The sequence below is a fragment of the Patiria miniata genome, unplaced genomic scaffold (assembly GCF_015706575.1).
Source record: "Patiria miniata isolate m_02_andy unplaced genomic scaffold, ASM1570657v1 HiC_scaffold_1, whole genome shotgun sequence".
Lineage (NCBI taxonomy): Eukaryota > Metazoa > Echinodermata > Asteroidea > Valvatida > Asterinidae > Patiria > Patiria miniata.
In genome coordinates, this window is record NW_024037047.1 from 16,842,566 (window position 1) to 16,858,549 (window position 15,984).

At 40.0% G+C, this 15,984-nt stretch overlaps 1 protein-coding gene across 1 annotated transcript; it reads left to right on the plus strand.

The window, feature by feature from the left end:
• Positions 1–654: 654 nt before the first annotated feature.
• On the plus strand, positions 655–9,572 carry LOC119723862 (kelch-like protein 28). The gene is made up of 4 exons (XM_038194746.1): positions 655–779; positions 3,409–3,678; positions 5,702–5,989; positions 8,155–9,572. Exons 2-4 carry the CDS (start codon positions 3,409–3,411, stop codon positions 9,385–9,387), a joined length of 1,791 nt encoding a protein of 596 aa, XP_038050674.1. The 5' UTR covers positions 655–779; the 3' UTR covers positions 9,388–9,572.
• Positions 9,573–15,984: the final 6,412 nt, after the last annotated feature.

The window sequence follows — 15,984 nt, forward strand, 5'->3', positions numbered from 1 at the left end:
ATCGCTGGAACTGTTGCGTGTAATATGTGCTCAGCGCCAAAAGCCCAAACCCAACCTCATGCCCCGTGGGTACGATCTTGCAGCGCCATGTTGTTTCCCATCATGCCTTGCGCGATCGTAACCCCTGGAATTGTGTAATTTAAATGTGCCAAAATATTATAATTAGGGCTGCAGTTTATCCATTTTACGTGTCGACGCCATCTTTAAAATGTTAAAAGTTGTGATTTTGAAGAATCAATCCTTTCAAACACAACGTTTGGACGTTGTGTTAATTAGCAAAGATGTGTATTAAATGTACGTACCCCTTTCGTGCCTTTACAACCACAGATACAGGGGGTTTTTTTTAGCGAAAAACGCGGCTGACATAATCCATATCGTACAGGCATCGCGACTTTTGAATCATAATTTTTTTTTCGTACGTGACGTTACGTGCAAAGCTAAGCACGCGAGCGCGAGCGCCCTATGGGCGCGCCCGGCGTGCAATCTTCGAAATGCCCGCGCAGTACGCTGTGAATAGCCATTCAAGCGTCATTTACGTCATCATCACAGCCAGGGGTTAGTGTAAGGAACGAGCACGCGCCCCTGCAGGGGCGCCCTCTCCAGGCCTGGAGTCGAGGCTGGCCCAAACCAAACTGTCATACAGCGCAGGGCGCATATCACTACACGCAACAGTCGTTGATTCAGCGCAACTTGTTTTTCTTCAATAGTGACGTCACACACGCGCTCGACAATCTAGCCAAGAAATGGATGGCACATCTCGGTGCATTTAATTGTGAGCGGTAAGTTTATCAGAAAATGTTGTTATTTTTTTTTCAAAATTACCGCTTGTTTTGAACAGTTTTAGGGATCTTATGGCATGTCATGAATGTGAAGATCTGTCCAGGGTAACTGTTTTTCTCATTTGTATTCTCTTTACCAGTTTTTTGGGGCCTTTTTCCCCCAAGGGTATGCACAAAAATGCATACCGTGTGTTGCTTGAGCTCGAGTACTATAAAATTAGCTCCAGCTTAATGCCTATCGCATTAGAGCTGGATACGTTACAATCTCCGGGTCGTATAATCCCGAAATCCCGGACTGTACATCCCCAGTGCATTACAAAAAACGGTCAATTTTCCCTATATTATCCTGACCCAGATTCCATAATTCATACCTCATACGATGCAGCAGACATTTATGAAGCTAATATTATTACTATAGAGTATAGTATTAGGCCTAGTCCGAGTAACTTGGACCCAACTTATCACCTTTTTTAACATTTGGACATGGTCTGGCGATCGCCAGACCATGTCCAAATGTTAAAAAAGGCGATAAGTTGGGTCGCCAGACCATGTCCAAATGTTAAAAAAGGCGATAAGTTGGGTCCAAGTTACTCGGACTATATTAGGCCTATATGATTAAAATTGGGGCAGTATTTGAAGAAAAATAGCCAGTTTTTTTCCAACGCTGGCCGGCAGACCAGCGTTGGAAATTGATGCAAAAATACCACTTTTCTTGAAAATGACAGCACACCGCCGGGGTGCAATGATTTTACAGCATGCTTTAGACCAGACAGGCAGGACAGGGCTCTGGAGTGCTCTGAAACATGCAAAACTAAATCAGGCCCACTTTACTCACAGTTTAGCCAGCAAATCTCTCCAAAAATTCCACTGGGGCAAAGAAAATGTTCTCAGCATTTCACCAACCAAGTTTGCAGACCAAATTCAATTTTTAAAGGAGACATTTCTTCAATATTTTACACATGAGAGGGAAGTCAAGTGATTTCAAAATGGGGCTAAATACTAGACTGGGACATGTCCAACCATGGTCCAACTATTTGAAAAGACTGACCTCTTCATTCAGTGTCAATAGTCTGGTGGCTTGACTATGGAGAAATGTGTAGTAAATTGAGAGTAGTTCCCACTTCATGCCACATGTTTCTTAAATTCTTGGCATGGTTGATTGATGCAATACTGAAGCTTTGTTGGACTGGTTGTTTTAGGTGCCAGTCTATTTTCTTGTTTTGCATGTTTTCGACTCTCATCACAGTATTGAGAGTCCCAAATTTTCGGACTAGCTTTAGACTGTCATTAGTAAGAGTCAAGTAAGTTATTTCATAATTAATAATTGGGTATGAATCTTTTTTGATGTTTGCAAATGTTGTATATTCCCTTTAATGACTAACACAAAAAAACACTCGTTGTTTCGGGCATGCAATAACTCAAGGAATACCAGTTATTCAATTGAAATTTCTGCAGCAATTATGCGGATTCACACGTAACGACCGCCCTCTGTTGATTTATTGTATAATGTTATCACCACTTTTGCGAAATGGTATTGTCGGCGCTGCCCCGGAGGCAACATGGTTGCCGATTTGGGAGCTGAACGGAGAGCCAATTTATTTGAACTGAAAATTGCAATTTTCAGACATTTAACTTATTGATTTTAAGCCAAAATTTCATTTTTGCCACTACTGTACGGTTTGAATACTGGTTTTGTCAATTTGAAAGTGTTTTGGAGGTGTTGGCGCTGTGTTGACGCTGTGTTGACGCTTTTGGGTGTGTTGACGCTTTTTAGTATGACCGAGAGGATTTGCATACCATTATGAGGCCCATAGGATCTTGTAGTTCATGATGTACTAATCCTTTGTGCACACAGTGGCAAACTTGCATTTGGACCCATATGTTGCTAAGTATGCTTTTGTACATGGACTGTAGTTTCATAGGAGTTTTGTTTTATAAGAACTGTTTTTAAATTGCCATTTGTTTCTTTCTTATTTTCTGTATCTTTAAGTCATTTTCCTCAAGTGCTGTGTGAGTTTACTTTTTTCCCATTTTTTTTCCTTTGGTTTTTATTTTTTTAAAGGGAAAATACAACATTTGCAAACATCAAAAAATAAAACTACCAAATCATTTTGAAATACCTTGCTGGACTGTTAGTGAATGACAGTGTAAAGCATCCTGTAAAATCATGGCACCTGGTATACTGTCATTTTCAAGAAAAGTGCTATTTTTGTACCAACGCTGATCGGCCGATCAGCGTTGGAAAAAACTTTTTTTTTTCAAATACTGGCCCCAATTGACCATCGCACTTGTTTGCAATCGATTACACACACTATGAACGGGTACAAGCCAGCTAGACTAGTTCCCTGACCTTACAATTCCCCAATGTATGTAAACTGCTCTGTTTCTTCTTCAATGGAGTCAGGGAACCAGACTACAGGAAAATGATTGTTTTTCTTGGTTTTTATAGCATTTTTGAACCCAAAACCTCAAAAAAGTCAGTGTAACTATATTTGCTATATATTTTCAACCCCCCAATTCCATCCATTTCTGAAAATTACAGCAAAAGCAAATGATGTATATTCCCTTTAACTCAGTTTTTTTTTTTTGTAATCATCCCAAAATTTTATCCAATTGTTTTGTGTACAAGATGGCAGGGGTTGAAACCAGGACCATGGTGGAAAGCAAGACTCACCATGACAATCTGCAAGCGTTACGAGCATTCCACGACTCCGATGCAATCCGCTACACAGATTCTAACCTCAGCAACACACTTCTGGCTGGACTAAACCAGCTACGTCATGAGAGGCAGCTTACCGATGTCACACTGGAAGTTGGCCAAGAGAAGTTTTCTTGTCATCGCAGTGTGCTCGCAGCATGTAGCCCCTACTTCAAGGCCATGTTCACAGGTGGCATGCAGGTACATAAACATTATAGGATCCTGTCTTCCCATTCGCCATCTGATGGTAACTCTCATTTCAAAATCTGAAACGGGAGATGTGGAAAGACTCAAAGGTGGTGACTGATATAAATAACAATATGCCAGCAGCTAGCCCCATAAATGTGGCCTATTTACTGGACTGCCTCCGTAAACATAGGCCACACATCCACATGTACAAAAACGTGTCGCACTTTGCCAAATTTTGATTTTCACATTTAGGCTTAGTTTTTGTAGGTTTTTTTTGCTTTAGAAGCATACTCACCTTCTTTATAGGCTAATCAGAAAGTGCTGCCTTTTTCAGATGTCCATTTTTCGTGAAATTTCCAGATACATTTGCACACGTTTGCGTATCAAAATTTCAACATGAAATTTCACAAAAATTAGACATCTGAAAAAGGCAGCACTTTCTGATTAGCCTATAAAGAGGGTGAGAATGCTTCTAAAGCAAAAAAACGACAAAGTAAGCCTAAATGTGAAAATCAAAATTTGGCAAAGTACGACACGTTTTTGTACATGTGGATGTGTGGCCTATGTTTACGGAGGCAGTCCAGTAAATAGGCCACATTTATGGGGCTAGCCAGCAGCAAGAAACAGTACTTGTCACCAACTTCACATCTAATTTCGCTCTACGGATCATAACAGTAAACCAAGATGATTTGCAACAAGACATGTTTTTCATACATGTTGTCAGGAATGCATATAAATGTACAGTTATCACTAGCGCTCACGTCCTACATGATCACATACATGTCAAAAAGAGCATCACTAATACATTTATCAAAGTATTATTCAGTAACGTTGCAAGTTGTATTTACAAGCTTTAACATTAACCATTCAATTCTCAAACCATTTAAATTACAAACATACATACAGTTCATCAAAATATAAACACTTAATCAATATAAAGGTCTACCTGGAACTTTCTAAGGAAGTGTACGTATGTAAATTATTCTACATGTGATATTTTCAAGAAAAACATCCCTTAGAAATTCGTTAATTAAAGAGCCATTTTCCCTTGAAATTACAGTTAACTAAATTTTCACAGATTTTTCAACATATTAAGCCAGATTAGGAGTCCGTGAAAACACCCTTAAGAAGGTCATTTGTTTACCCATGGAGATAGACACAGTGTACCGTTATGTATAACCAATGATAATCCTCAGTGGCCAGGATCATTAAAAAAAACCGTGAAAATACCCTTACAGGATTAGTCCTACATGTATATAAGCCCCATGTAAATGTCCGTGAAACATCTCTTAACCCTGCGAGCTGCGAAGCGTAAAAACTTACACCGCGTAGCTGAGGTGCTCACGCGTGTGGCAGTTTTGATTTCGCGTATAAAATACTATTTTGTGGACACAATCCTTTCTCTAATGGTCTAAATGAATGCAGGTCCCCCGAACCCACACAAGATTGAATCCCCTCCAGTAGGTCACTCACAGACATTGTGGCTGCACAGTCATGTACATACACTGCATGCACTGTGACCATTACATGTTAGATTGACCATTACATGTTGGATCGACCATTACATAATGGATCCCCCCAAAAAAGATGGACATGAAACAGTCGAGACAGCCTTTCTCTGGCTTTAGACAGCTGTCACTGGGCCAGCAGTAGAGGATGATTGATGACATTGTTGTGACGGCGGTATGTAAAACACAGAGAACTTTTTTTGTGCACAAGTGAATGGGCTTTGGCTGGAGGCCCAACTTTCCCAGGGGCGGCTGACCCCCAAGTGAACTCCTACAAGAAAAGCGACCATACCATCTCAAACCACAAGGTTCACTCTAGGATTACATGTAGTTTCAAGGGAATTGGGCGATAGCTCCATAAAAAAAGTTAAGAAACAAAAAAAGGGACTAGCGCGTGAGCCCCTGCGCAGCCCGCAGGGTTAAAGATTCTTTTCACGGAGAAGTGGACGTTTAATGAAAATTTAAGGGATCAGATGTTCATAGTGCTTAAGTTACACTGTTTTATGGTGTATTTTGTTCCCCTGCAGGAGTCCAGTTGCAACGTGATATCCCTCGGTGATGTAGAGCCTATGTCCCTGCAGCTCATATTGGACTTTATTTACACTGGAGCCATTAATCTGAGCAATGATAGTGTTCAGAATGTGTTTTCTGCAGCTAACCTTCTACAAGTTGCACCAGTGGTCCATTTCTGTGCAGAGTACATGGAGAAGAATCTTCATGTTGTCAACTGCGTGGACATGTACCAGTTGGCTTGTACGTATTCCTGCACAAACCTGAAAGAAGCAGCCTGGGACTACCTCAACTATCACTTCCAGGTGAGAATATAGTCACTATAAGGCTAGGGCCAAGTTCGCGCAAGGACTATAGTTGACCAATGGTTAAAGCTACAGTCCATCATTTGTAATTTGTGCATTTTGTTTGTTTGAAGCAACAAAAGAGTGCAAAATCTAATGAAGGATACTGAGCAACTAACCTGATGAAGTTTCAGCTAAGCTTCAGCTGTACATTCCGAGAAAAATAACATTCTAAGATCTCAATTTCAAATCAAAAGTTACTGAATCATGTTTTGAATTGTTTTGAATTGCAGCTATACGCGACGTAGCGCACTGATCCGACGAATTATAACAACCGCGCGCGTGTGTGCGTCGTTCCAATACTTGTGCGCGCTGCGCTGAATAACAAAACGAACAACTAATTTAAATTTTCCTACGGTGCTTCTTAAGAATCACCGTTGGAAATGCCTTCTTTCGTTGATTACTTCAAAATGACAGCTTCCCAGAAAGAATAATTTCACAGGGAGTTTAGTTCCCTTACTACCTTTCAACCAAGTTTGTTTTTCAACAATAATTACGCCAGTTACTTTTCGGATGGCTGCAAATGATGGACTATAGCTTTAACTAACGTTTGCCCGAACACTGTCTAGTCGACGGTGGTTGACTACGCTAGTCGACTATTTGGAACCAACCTACTGGGGTTGGTTGCTTCGCTGGTAACCAATAGCCACGCGCATTCATAACGCTAGCAGAGAGCCAGGATCCAGAAGTTTTGCGATGACATTTTGACCAGCGTTTGACTAGAGACGTTCGCACATTGCTGTCAGTGCGCAGGTGTAAGGTACGTCACAAAATGACTATTTTGAATGGCCCCTTGCTTGATTTGAATGGGTATGCGAATTGGATGAGTTTTGCAGGCATATCATGTGGAAATGGTTGCATAATTGATGTATTGCTTGTTTATGTGTACTACCTTTAGAAAATGGCATATACAGGGCCTCATGGTGCATAGCACCCTAGGGTTCACAGCAGCTGCTATGCGCCCCATCCCACATCACAGCAGTCAGCAACAAGCCAGTTTGGTATTCCAAGATAGTCTGGTGTACAACAAAATTTAATTTTTTAGGATAAACACGGCAGATAAATTCACACAAGGCTATGGGGGACGAGGTAACCAAATCTGCATTCTGTGCAATTTTTTCTGCCATCGAAAAGAGATGGAAACTTTCGTTCGCACAAAAGTTTGGAAACATCAGACACCTAAAACACTTCGTTGTCCAAACATATTTTGCAAAATGTTACTTCAGAGCATGACAATCTCTTCAATTTTGCTGGTACCCCGCTATGCTTTTGTTAGGCATACGATGAAATGTTTACCCTGAAAGAAAAAAATGGTCAAATCTTGATGTGCACATGCGCAGTTGGAATACTGAACTTGCTTATTGTTAAGTATACAACACCTGAATGAATCCCTGTCATCTGATTGGCGGATCGTTGATCACATGTCATTGAATTATTCGTACCAACGCACGGCGCGCGCATGGCGCACAGTGCACTGGAAATTCTATTGCACGGTGAATAGAACTTCCATTGCACGGTATCACTGCTGCTGGTGGTGGCGCTGTTTTAAATCGAGATTAATTGAATATGTTTGTTCTCAACCTGTTGAACAGTTTGCATTAATAAAACATGATGAACTTGTCGAACTTTTAAACAGTTTGAACCCGAATAAATTGGCTATTAAAGGTCAACCAATCAGATGACAAGGATTTATTCAGGTGTTATATAAAACAAATAATGAATGTTTCATGTTCATGCAATGGAAAGAATAATTTCATGAGGTGACAGATGAAATGTTCCATTCCCACGAGGCAAACATTTCATCTGTCACCTCATGAAACTATTCTTACCATTGCACTCACAAACATTTATTATTTGTATACTGTCACATGCATGATTTAAAGTCAACCAATCAGATGACAAGGATATTCAGGTGTTATATAAAACAAATGATAAATGTTTGACGTTCGTGCAATGGAAAGAATAATTTCATTCGGTGACAGATGAAATGTTCCATTCCCACGAGGCAAACATTTCATCTGTCACCTCATGAAATTATTCTTACCATTGCACTCACAAACATTCATACATGATTCATGATTTGTTCATACATGATATTTATTTATTATATTATTTTTTGTGGACAGGATGTGGTGAATGAGTCCCAGGTCGTTCATGCTAGTATCGATGTTGTCAATGACATAGTGCAGAGTAATCAACTCAATGTAGCGTCGGAAGATGCCGTTCTTCAGATGGTACTTGCATGGGTGCAGTGGGACGTGATGACCAGACGTGTCTTCATGACACGCTTGTTGGAATATGTCCGATTTGAACACATAGCACACGACTCCTTACAGAGTGTGATTGCTGTCAACGTGGTACCTGAGATCAACTGTGCTGTTGAAGAAGCTATCAAACTAAACAAGGAGGCATTTCGGTCACACCATGACAATCCTCCGCAACAAAAATCAATGCAACGTCTAGGTGTTAATGCCAGGGATGTGTTGTTGCTGATGGGCCGTAACTATAGAGAACATACAATGTGTTGCTACCATCCACCTTCACAAACAAGCTTCTTCATTGATCTCCCCCCAGTCTGTCGGACCTTGGGTGCCAAGCTTGTAGTCACAGATGCCAATGATATATACCTAGCCACTGATGACTTTCGGGAGAAAAGCGTGTTTCGCTTCAATCACATCCAGGCGAAATGGGTCAAAATCTCCCCCAGGTTACAAGGACGATCCAACTTTGCCATTGCAAGTGTTCACGGCAAAATATTTGCCCTGGGAGGAATAAATGATTGGGAGATTTTAAGGAGTGTGGAGTGGTACGATCCTGCCAGGGATGAATGGCAGTTTGCAAGTTCAATGCCACGCGATGTTATAGACTTCAGTGTGGCGACCTATCAGAATATGATCTATGTGTTCTCTGGCAGTCGCACCATGAAGTACGACAGCCTGACTGATACATGGATAGCTACTCTGCCTCCTATGCCTACGCCACGCCTACAGACGGCTTGCGCTACTAACGGCTCAGAAATCTGGCTAATAGGAGGGTTTCTAGCTCAAAGTAGCTCGGAGGTACCTACTGTTAGTGTGGAATCCTTCCAACCGGATAGTAACTCGTGGAGCAAAAAGGAACCATTACCAAGTCTGCTTCGTTTCTGCTCTGCAGTTAGGTACCATCCAAGCAGTAGACTCTACCTGTGTGGTATGTGGTGTGGCGTACATGAAATGGGCCTCAACATTCCCATGCAGCTGAGTTCCCAGTTTGACCTGTATGACTTTGATCAATTAACAAGTTGCTGGACAGATATTGCATTTGATATACCAATGCAAGAAGTGCAATCATGTGCAGGTGCTAGGGTCTTCAAAAGATGAGGGTTGCGATGAGCAATATGTTGGTAGCATCTGACACGTAGGGTCAGATTGCAGTAAAAGTACAGTTACACTGATTATGTGCAAAATGGCGAGTGCATTTTTGACTTGAAGTATGTCTTTGTATCACATGATCATGCATATTTTAAGAAGAAAAGAGTAACATCCAAGTTTATTTTATGCACAAACCTTTGATTTCTTCAACTGGGTGTAACATCAGTTAAAGGGAATGTACATCATTGGCTTTGCTGTAATTTTCAGAAATGAACTAGTTGAGGGGTTAGTATAATAGAACAAAATATTGTATTACACTGACATGTTTGAAGTTTTGTGTCCGAAAATGCTGGAAAAACCAAGAAAAACAAAAATGTGCAAGTAGTCTGGTTCCCTGACTCCACTAAAAATGAAATGGATCAATTTATAGATGCCGGAAAATTGTAAGGTAAGGGAACCAGTCTAGCTGACCTGCACCCGTTCATGAACATGTTACCAATAGCAAACACAATTTGGACTGAAACAAATGGTAAAAATGAAGCAGTTGTTGAAAAACAGTTAGGTTTTTCCAACGGTGGTCGGCCGACCACCGTTGGAAATGTATACAAAAATACCATTTTCTTGGAAATGACTTCACACCAGGTGCCATAATTATACAGAATGCTTTAGACTGTCATTTACCAACATCCTAGTGAGGTATTTCGTAAAAACTTGGTAGTTTTATTTTTCGATGTTTGCAATTGTTGTATTGTCCAGAAACGTATTACATACATGTACATTGTACATGCGCAAGAATTTTAACAATATTTTTTAATAATGTGGAAGATTCAATCTGGGTGCCCCTCTTGATTAGTGAACTGATGGGGAAGGCGCGTAACGTCGTAATAGAACCGGAAAGTGTAGTGCAAAGGAATGTGTAGTACGTGCGCGTGTTGGTTCACGGGCCGAATCACGCGCTAATGTCTTTTACACACATAATTGTGCATGGATGTATTCACTTCGGTAGTCTATTACACAAGACTGTGGATTACTAGTACATGTATGCATTAGCAAGTGGAAACAGCGTTATCATTGTCAGACGATCAAATTTTTGTTTTTAAGCCTAATTTGTAAGAAACCGGCCCTTATTCTTTTTTAATTAAATGCTCGACAAACTATCTCAAAAATTTAGTAATGCATTAAATTGAATGGTGACCAGGTGATTTATCATGAAAAATAAACAAAATAGACAGAAGATTTAGACAAAATATTGTTTTTCTCTCCCTCAACAGTGTCTTTTGTCAACGCGGAGAAAAACTTGGCGAGAGTGCAGTCCCAGTCCAAACAGACCATTTTCCAAACTTTTTGCACGGAAACGATAGTCATGCTGGACAAACTATCTCAAAAATTAAGTAATGCATTAAATTGAACGGTGGCCAGGTGATTTATCATGAAAAATAGACAAACTAGACAGAAGATTTAGACGAAATATTGTTTTTCTCTCCCTAAACAGTGTCTTGTGTCAACACGGAGAAAAACTTGGCGAGAGTGCAGTCCCAGTCCAAACAGACCATTTTCCACACTTTTTCCTCGGAAACGATAGTCATGCTGGACAAACTATCTCAAAAATTAAATGATGCATTAAATTGAATGGTGGACAGGTGATTTATCATGAAAAATAGACAAACTAGACAGCAGATTTAGACAAAATATTGTTTTTCTCTCCCTCAACAGTGTCTTGTGTCAACGTGGGGAAAAAAGTTGGCGAGAGTGCAGTCCCAGTCCAAACAGACCATTTTCCACACTTTTTGCTCGGAAACGATAGTCATGCTGGACAAACTATCTCAAAAATTAAATGATGCATTAAATTGAACGGTGGCCAGGTGAATTATCATGAAAAACAGACAAACTAGACAGAAGATTTAGACAAAATATTGTTGTTCTCTCCCTCAACAGTGTCTTGTGTCAAGACGGAGAAAAAGTTGACGACAGTATGCAGTCCCAGTCCAAACAGACCATTTTCCACACTTTTTGCACGGAAACGATAGTCTTGCTCGACAAAGTATCTCAAAAATTAAGTAATGCATGAAATTGAACGGTGGCCAGGTGAATTATCATGAACAATAGACAAACTAGACAGAAGAGTTGGACAAAATATTGTTATTCTCTCCCTCAACAGTGTCTTGTGTCAACGCGGAGAAAAACTTGGCGAGAGTGCAGTCCCAGTCCAAACAGACCATTTTCCACACTTTCCTCGGAAACGATAGTCAGGCTGGACAAAGTATCTCAAAAATTAAGTAATGCATGAAATTGAACGGTGGCCAGGTGAATTATCATGAACAATAGGCAAACTAGACAGAAGAGTTGGACAAAATATTGTTATTCTCTCCCTCAACAGTGTCTTGTGTCAACGCGGAGAAAAACTTGGCGAGAGTGCAGTCCCAGTCCAAACACCATTTTCCACACTTTCCTCGGAAACGATAGTCAGGCTGGACAAAGTATCTCACAAATGAAATGATGCATTAAATTGAACGGTGGCCAGGTGATTTATCATGAAAAATAGACAAACTAGACAGAAGATTTAGACAAAATATAGTTTTTTTCCTCCCTCAACAGTGCCTTGTTTCAACCCGGGGGAAAACTTGGCGAGAGTATGTAGTCCCAGTCCAAACAGACCATTTTCCACACTTTTTGCAGGGAAACGATAGTCACGTCGACAAATTATCTCAAAAATTAAGCAATGCCTTAAATTGAACAGTAAGCAAGTGATTTATCATGAAAAATAGACAAACTAGACAGAAGATTTAGACAAAATATTGTTTTTTTCTCTCTCAACAGTGCCTTGTTTCAACCCGGGGGAAAACTTGGCGAGAGTATGCAGTCTCAGTCCAAACAGACCATTTCCCAAACTTTTTGCAGGGAAACGATAGTCACGACGACAAATTATCTCAAAAATTAAGTAATGCATTAAATTGAACGGTGGCCAGGTGATTTATCATGAAAAATAGACAAACTAGACAGAAGATTTAGACAAAATATTGTTGTTCTCTCCCTAAACAGTGTCTTGTGTCAACACGGAGAAAAACTTGATGAGAGTATGCAGTCCCAGTCCAAACAGACCATTTTCCACACTTTTTGCTCGGAAACGATAGTCATGCTGGACAAACTATCTCAAAAATTAAGTAATGCATTAAATTGAACGGTGGCCAGGTGATTTATCATGAAAAATAGACAAAGTAGACAGAAGATTTAGACAAAATATTGTTGTTCTCTCCCTCAACAGTGTATTGTGTCGACGCGGAGAAAAACTTGGCGAGAGTGCAGTCCCAGTCCAAACAGACCATTTTCCACACTTTTTGCTCGGAAACGATAGTCATTCAGGACAAACTATCTCAAAAATTAAGTAAAAGCATTCAATTGAACGGTGGCCAGGTGATATATCATGAAAAATAGACAAACTAGACACAAGATTTAGACAAAATATTGTTTTTCTCTCCCTCAACAGTGCTTTGTTTCAACACGGGGAAAAAATGGCAAGAGTATGCAGTCTCAGTCCAAACAGACCATTTTCCAAACTTTTTCCAGGGAAACGATAGTCACGTCGACAAATTATCTCAAAAATTAAGCAATGCTTTTATTTGAACGGTGGCCAGATGATTTCTCATGAAAAATAGACAAACTAGACAGAAGATTTAGACAAAATATTGTTTTTCTCTCCCTCAACAGTGTCTTGTTTCAGCCCGGGGGAAAACTTGGCGAGAGTGCAGTCCCAGTCCATACAGACCATTTTCCACACTTTTTGCACGGAAACGATAGTCACGACGACAAATTATCTCAAAAATTAAGCAATATATTTAATTGAACAGTAAGCAAGTGATTTATCATGAAAAATAGACAAACTAGACATAAGATTTAGACAAAATATTGTTTTTTTTCTCCCTCAACAGTGCCTTGTTTCAACCCGGGGAAAACTTGGCGAGAGTATGCAGTCTCAGTCCAAACAGACCATTTTCCACACTTTTTGCACGAAAACGATAGTCACGTCGACAAATTATCTCAAAAATTAAGCAATGCATTTAATTGAACAGTAAGCAAGTGATTTATCATGAAAAAAAGACAAACTAGACAGAATATTTATACAAAATATTGTTTTTCTCTCCCTCAACAGTGTCTTGTTTCAACCCGGGGAAAAACTTGGGGAGAGTATGCAGTCCCAATAGTCCAAACAGACCATTTTACTTACTGTTTGCACGGAAACGATAGTCACGACGACAAGTTATCTCAAAAATTAAGCAATGCATTTAATGGAACAGTAAGCAAGTGTTTTATCATGAAAAATAGACAAACTAGACAGAAAATATAGACAAAATATTGTTTTTCTCTCCCTCAACAGTGCCTTGTTTCAACCCGGGTAAAAATTTGGCGAGAGTATATGCAGTCCCAGTCCAAACAGACTATTTTCCACACTTTTTGCAGGGAAACGATAGTCACGTCGACAAATTATCTCAAAAATTAAGCAATGCATTATTTTAATTGAACGGTGGCCAGATGATTTATCATGCATAATAGACAAACTAGACAGAAGATTTAGACAAAATATTGTTGTTCTCTCCCTCAACAGTGTCTTGTGTCAACGCGGAGAAAAACTTGGCGAGAGTGTAGTCCCAGTCTAAACAGACCATTTTCCACACTCTTTGCTCGGAAACGATAGTCATGCTGGACAAACTATCTCAAAAATTAAGTAATGCATTCAATTGAACGGTGGCCAAGTGATTTATCATGAAAAATAGACAAACTAGACAGAAGACTTAGACAAAATATTGGGTTTTTTTCCTTAATTAAATGATGCATAAAATTGAACGGTGGCCAAGTGATTGATCATTAGAAATAGACAAACTAGACAGAAGATTTAGACAAAATATTGGGTTTTTTCCCTCTCACTCAACAGTGTCTTGTGTCAACGCGAATAAAAACTTGGCGAGAGTGTAGTCCCAGTCCATACAGACCATTTTTCTTACTTTTTGCACGGAAACGATAGTCATGCACGACAAACTATCTCAAAAATTAAGTAATGCATTCAATAAAACAGTGGCCAGGTGATTAATCATGAAAAATAGACAAACTAGACATAAGATTTAGACAAAATATTTGTTGTTCTCTCCCTCAACAGTGTCTTGTGTCAACGCGGAGAAAAACTTGGCGAGAGTGCAGTCCCAGCCACACTTTTTGCTCGGAAACGATAGTCATGGTGGACAAACTATATCAAAAATTAAGTAATGCATTCAATTGAACGGTGGCCAGGTGAATTAGCATGAACAATAGACAAACTAGACAGAAGATTTGGACAAAATATTGTTATTCTCTCCCTCAACAGTGTCTTGTGTCAACGCGAAGAAAAACTTGGCGAGAGTGCAGTCCCAGTCCAAACAGACCATTTTCCACACTTTTTCCTCGGAAACGATAGTCAGGCGGGACAAACTATCTCAAAAATTAAGTAATGCATTCAATTGAACGATGGCCAAGTGATTTATCATGAAAAATAGACAAACCAGACAGAAGATTTAGACAAAATATTGTTATTTTTCTCTCCCTCAATAGTGTCTTGTGTCAACTCGGATAAAAACTTGGCGAGAGTGTAGTCCCTGTCCATACAGACAATTTTTCACACTTTTTGCACGGAAACGATAGTCATGCTCGACAAAGTATCTCAAAAATTAAGTAATGCAATTAAGTTTCAGCTCAGCTTCAGCTGTATATTTCGAGAAAAACAGCATTCTGGGATCTCAATTTCAAATCAAAATTTGCTGAATCATGTTTTGAATTGTTTTGAATTGCTGCTATATATACGCGATGTCGCGCACTGATCCGACGAATGATAGCAACAGCGCATGCTGCAGTTTGCTAATTCACTATGTATATCTGCATTCTTTTCAACCGACTATGCTAGTGGGCACGAACGCCCAGAGGTTTTTTTTTTGGGGGGGGGGGTAACTTTAAGAAACGTGTTTATGTCAGCATGTCAAATTTATTCGAGTCAAGTCAAGTCTCAAGTCATATTTTTTTCAAGTCAAGTCAAGTCTCAAGTCATTTTTTGTCAAGTCTCAAGTCACTAAAAATAGCAACTCGAGTCCGACTCGAGTCCGAGTCAGCGACTCGAGTGAACAACACTGCCTATTGGTCAAGAGCCTGTCACATGGCCGGTTTTAAACAGTTGTTTGGACTCTATGAATCTGGTGCTTTTCACCGTCCTGACCATACCACCCTTGTGGGGTGATGTTCCTTTCAGGACACATCACCCCACTATTTTCACAATAGAAAACATCACCCCAGAAGGGAATCTTTAGAAAAAGGGATAATGGGAACACAATGCTATCACCCCACAATTCCGTCTGGCTGGAACGTCCGTTGTATTGGTTGGACGTTTACAATCCTCACGCAGGCATACGCAATACTACCAGTGAGTCGGCATTCATAGTCCTACATTCACACTACGCCGGCACAGCTGTGTTCTGTGCCACCCACGCAGTATGCGAGACGTGTGCGCCAATCTCCATTTAAGGAGAGGGACCAACCATAATACACATAGAGGGGTGTTTCGAGACTTGTTTTGAGTTTTGGACCGAAAAG

Bases quoted from the DNA above. Each gene is read 5' to 3' on its own strand.
- LOC119723862 (XM_038194746.1), top strand. From the start codon at position 3,409: ATGGCAGGGGTTGAAACCAGGACCATGGTGGAAAGCAAGACTCACCAT. The intron at 3,679-5,701 runs GTACATAAACAT...GTTCCCCTGCAG, and splicing joins TGTTCACAGGTGGCATGCAG to GAGTCCAGTTGCAACGTGAT. The intron at 5,990-8,154 runs GTGAGAATATAG...TTTTGTGGACAG, and splicing joins ACCTCAACTATCACTTCCAG to GATGTGGTGAATGAGTCCCA.